This window comes from Octopus bimaculoides, chromosome 22, assembly GCF_001194135.2.
Source record: "Octopus bimaculoides isolate UCB-OBI-ISO-001 chromosome 22, ASM119413v2, whole genome shotgun sequence".
Classification (NCBI taxonomy): Eukaryota; Metazoa; Mollusca; class Cephalopoda; order Octopoda; family Octopodidae; genus Octopus; species Octopus bimaculoides.
In genome coordinates this window covers 15,587,141-15,589,480 of record NC_069002.1, presented here as the reverse complement: position 1 = coordinate 15,589,480, position 2,340 = coordinate 15,587,141, and the positions used below count along the sequence as shown (strand labels likewise).

General features: G+C 37.8%; 1 protein-coding gene across 8 annotated transcripts in view; it reads right to left on the bottom strand.

The window, feature by feature from the left end:
• The window catches only part of LOC106873049 (BTB/POZ domain-containing protein 17), a 52,382-nt gene that overhangs the window by 21,645 nt on the left and 28,397 nt on the right, over positions 1-2,340 (bottom strand). For 3 of the 8 annotated variants that reach the window (XM_052975874.1, XM_052975875.1, XM_052975876.1), the window contains one exon: positions 89-156. The exons of the other annotated variants lie outside the window; for them this stretch is intronic. In XM_052975874.1, the coding sequence (XP_052831834.1) occupies positions 89-140 (52 nt within the window). In that variant the 5' untranslated portion in view covers positions 141-156. The remainder of the gene's footprint in view (positions 1-88; positions 157-2,340) is intronic. 8 annotated transcript variants of the gene reach the window in all.

Below are 2,340 nucleotides of genomic sequence, written 5' to 3'. Positions count from 1 at the left end.
TCACTTGACAACTGATGCTGGTGTGTTTACGTCCCCGTAACTTAGCGGTTCGGCAAAAAAAGACCGATAGAATAAGTACTAGGCTTACAAAAGAATACGTCCTGGGGTCGATTTGATTCGTAAAGGTGGTGCTTCAGCATGGCCGCAGTCAAATGACTGAAACAAGTAAAAGAGTAAAGAGTATAAAAATGCGTATATAAATATAATTAACCAAAATAAAAAAAGTCAAGAAAACAAGAGTTCATAGTTGTAGTTCTTCATAAATTGATAAATATTTTGAGAATTGATACTCTAACATAACAGATAAAAGAAAGGAATTATGGTTTTTGTACAGACACAAGGCCATAAATTAAGTGGTGTTGGGGCTGTCAGAATAGTGATTCCATTATCTGATAAGTAATTTGCTATTGCAAAGTTATGTAAGGATGTAACTAAACACCACAAGATATTTTATCTGACATTCTGCATATGGTTGAAGATGGCTGTGTACAGAAGGGCTGATTTCTAATTGTGGAGGGAACCTGTAGAAGGTGTAGGCCCAGGAAGATGTGAGATGAAGTGGTAAGAAAGGATCATCAGATGCTGGGCCTCACTGAAGAAATGACAAGGGACCAAGTGTTGTGGCAATTTGCTGTACTTGAGAAGACACGTCAGGCTAAATAAAATCATGGTCATTATTACATATAGGTTTAAGGTGGTGAACTGGCAGAATTGTTAGCATGCTAGACAAAATGCTTAGCAGTATTTTACCTGTCACTATGTTCTGGGTTCAAATTCTGCTGGGGTCGACTTTGCCTTTCATCCTCTTAGAGTCAATAAATCAAGTACCAGTGAAGCACTGGGGCTGATATAATAGACTAGTCCCCTCCTGGCCCAAAACAAAATTTTAGCTTTTGTGCCTTTAGTAGAAAGGATTATTACATAGAGGCTTATCCTTTAGAGGTGATGGTGCCACATAAAATGCACTTGTGCTGGTACTGCATAAACACACATAAAAAGCACCCAGTACACCCTGTAAAGTGGTGGCATTAGGAAACCATGTCACAACAGATGGACAGTTGGTGTCTGGCCAGCTCCTGTCAAACTATCCAACCTTGGAAGTCCAAGAATTAGAGAAAGAAACTTGGCTGTTTCTTGCAATACACACCAATACATATATCTAAAGCAAAATTTTTCAGGGGTCCTTAAAATACTATTGTGAATCCTCAATATATTATTTTGCTGTGTAGGCCCCCCAAAATCTTATATGGACTCCGATTGAGAATCACTGGTTTAGAGGGTTAACGTAGTACATAGAGGATTAATATAGATATGTATTTGGGTGGTCCTCACGGTAACCAGCATCAGAAAGATGAAGGCAAAGGCTACATTTGTGGTGCATGAACTCAGAATGTAATTAGTTGTTACTAGAAACTGCTAAGTTCACCTTGGTACTACTACTCCTCAGCAGAAAATCACAGGCTACGTTGGAAGAGATGAGTAAAATAGTCTTGGTACATGAGTAGTTCTTATTTTATCAATTCAGGAAAAATGAAGGTCAAAGTTGACCATAACAGGGTTAGAACTCAAACATGCAAAGTCAAAACAACCACACACTGTTTGTATTAAATCTAATTACAGTTCAAGTTTCCCAAGATCCTTTGATTTCCAGTGTATGTGGTATATATTAAGCATTTTTGGATAATAAACTTCAGATCACATGCAGGGTTAATTCGTCTTAACTAAAAATAAACATAACACACATGCACACACAGACATATACACAAACATATATACATACACACACACACAATTAAATTAGGCAGTGGTTTAGCAATGTATCACCAAAAAGGAAAACTATAATTGTCATTCAATAGGAGCTAGAGTGCTACAAATAAGAGCTAAAGTGCTCTGATGCTGCAGTCAATGCGTTGTTTACACACCCGTCTTTGTCTTTTGTCTTGCTTGTGTTTTTGTAAATTCCAACTGGCGTTAGGAAGGGCATCCGGCTGTAGAAACTCTGCCAAATCAGACTGGAGCCTGATGTAGCCATCTGGTTTCACCAGTCCTCAGTCAAATCGTCCAACCCATGCTAGCATGGAAAGCAGACGTTAAACGATGATGATGATACATATATATATATATATATATATATATACACATTCGCCATGATAGATCGCTAACCACTACACACATTTTTTTTCTCTGCTTGTTTCTTTCTGTGTTCCTTTCTATGGAAGAGTGTAGGCTCGAAACGTTAAAGACTTTTTCAATTCCCGAGCATTATACTAATACATCTGTTTGTCTTCTACACCACCTGTCTTCGTCTTTTGTCTTTTTTTGTGAATTCTCCCCATATAT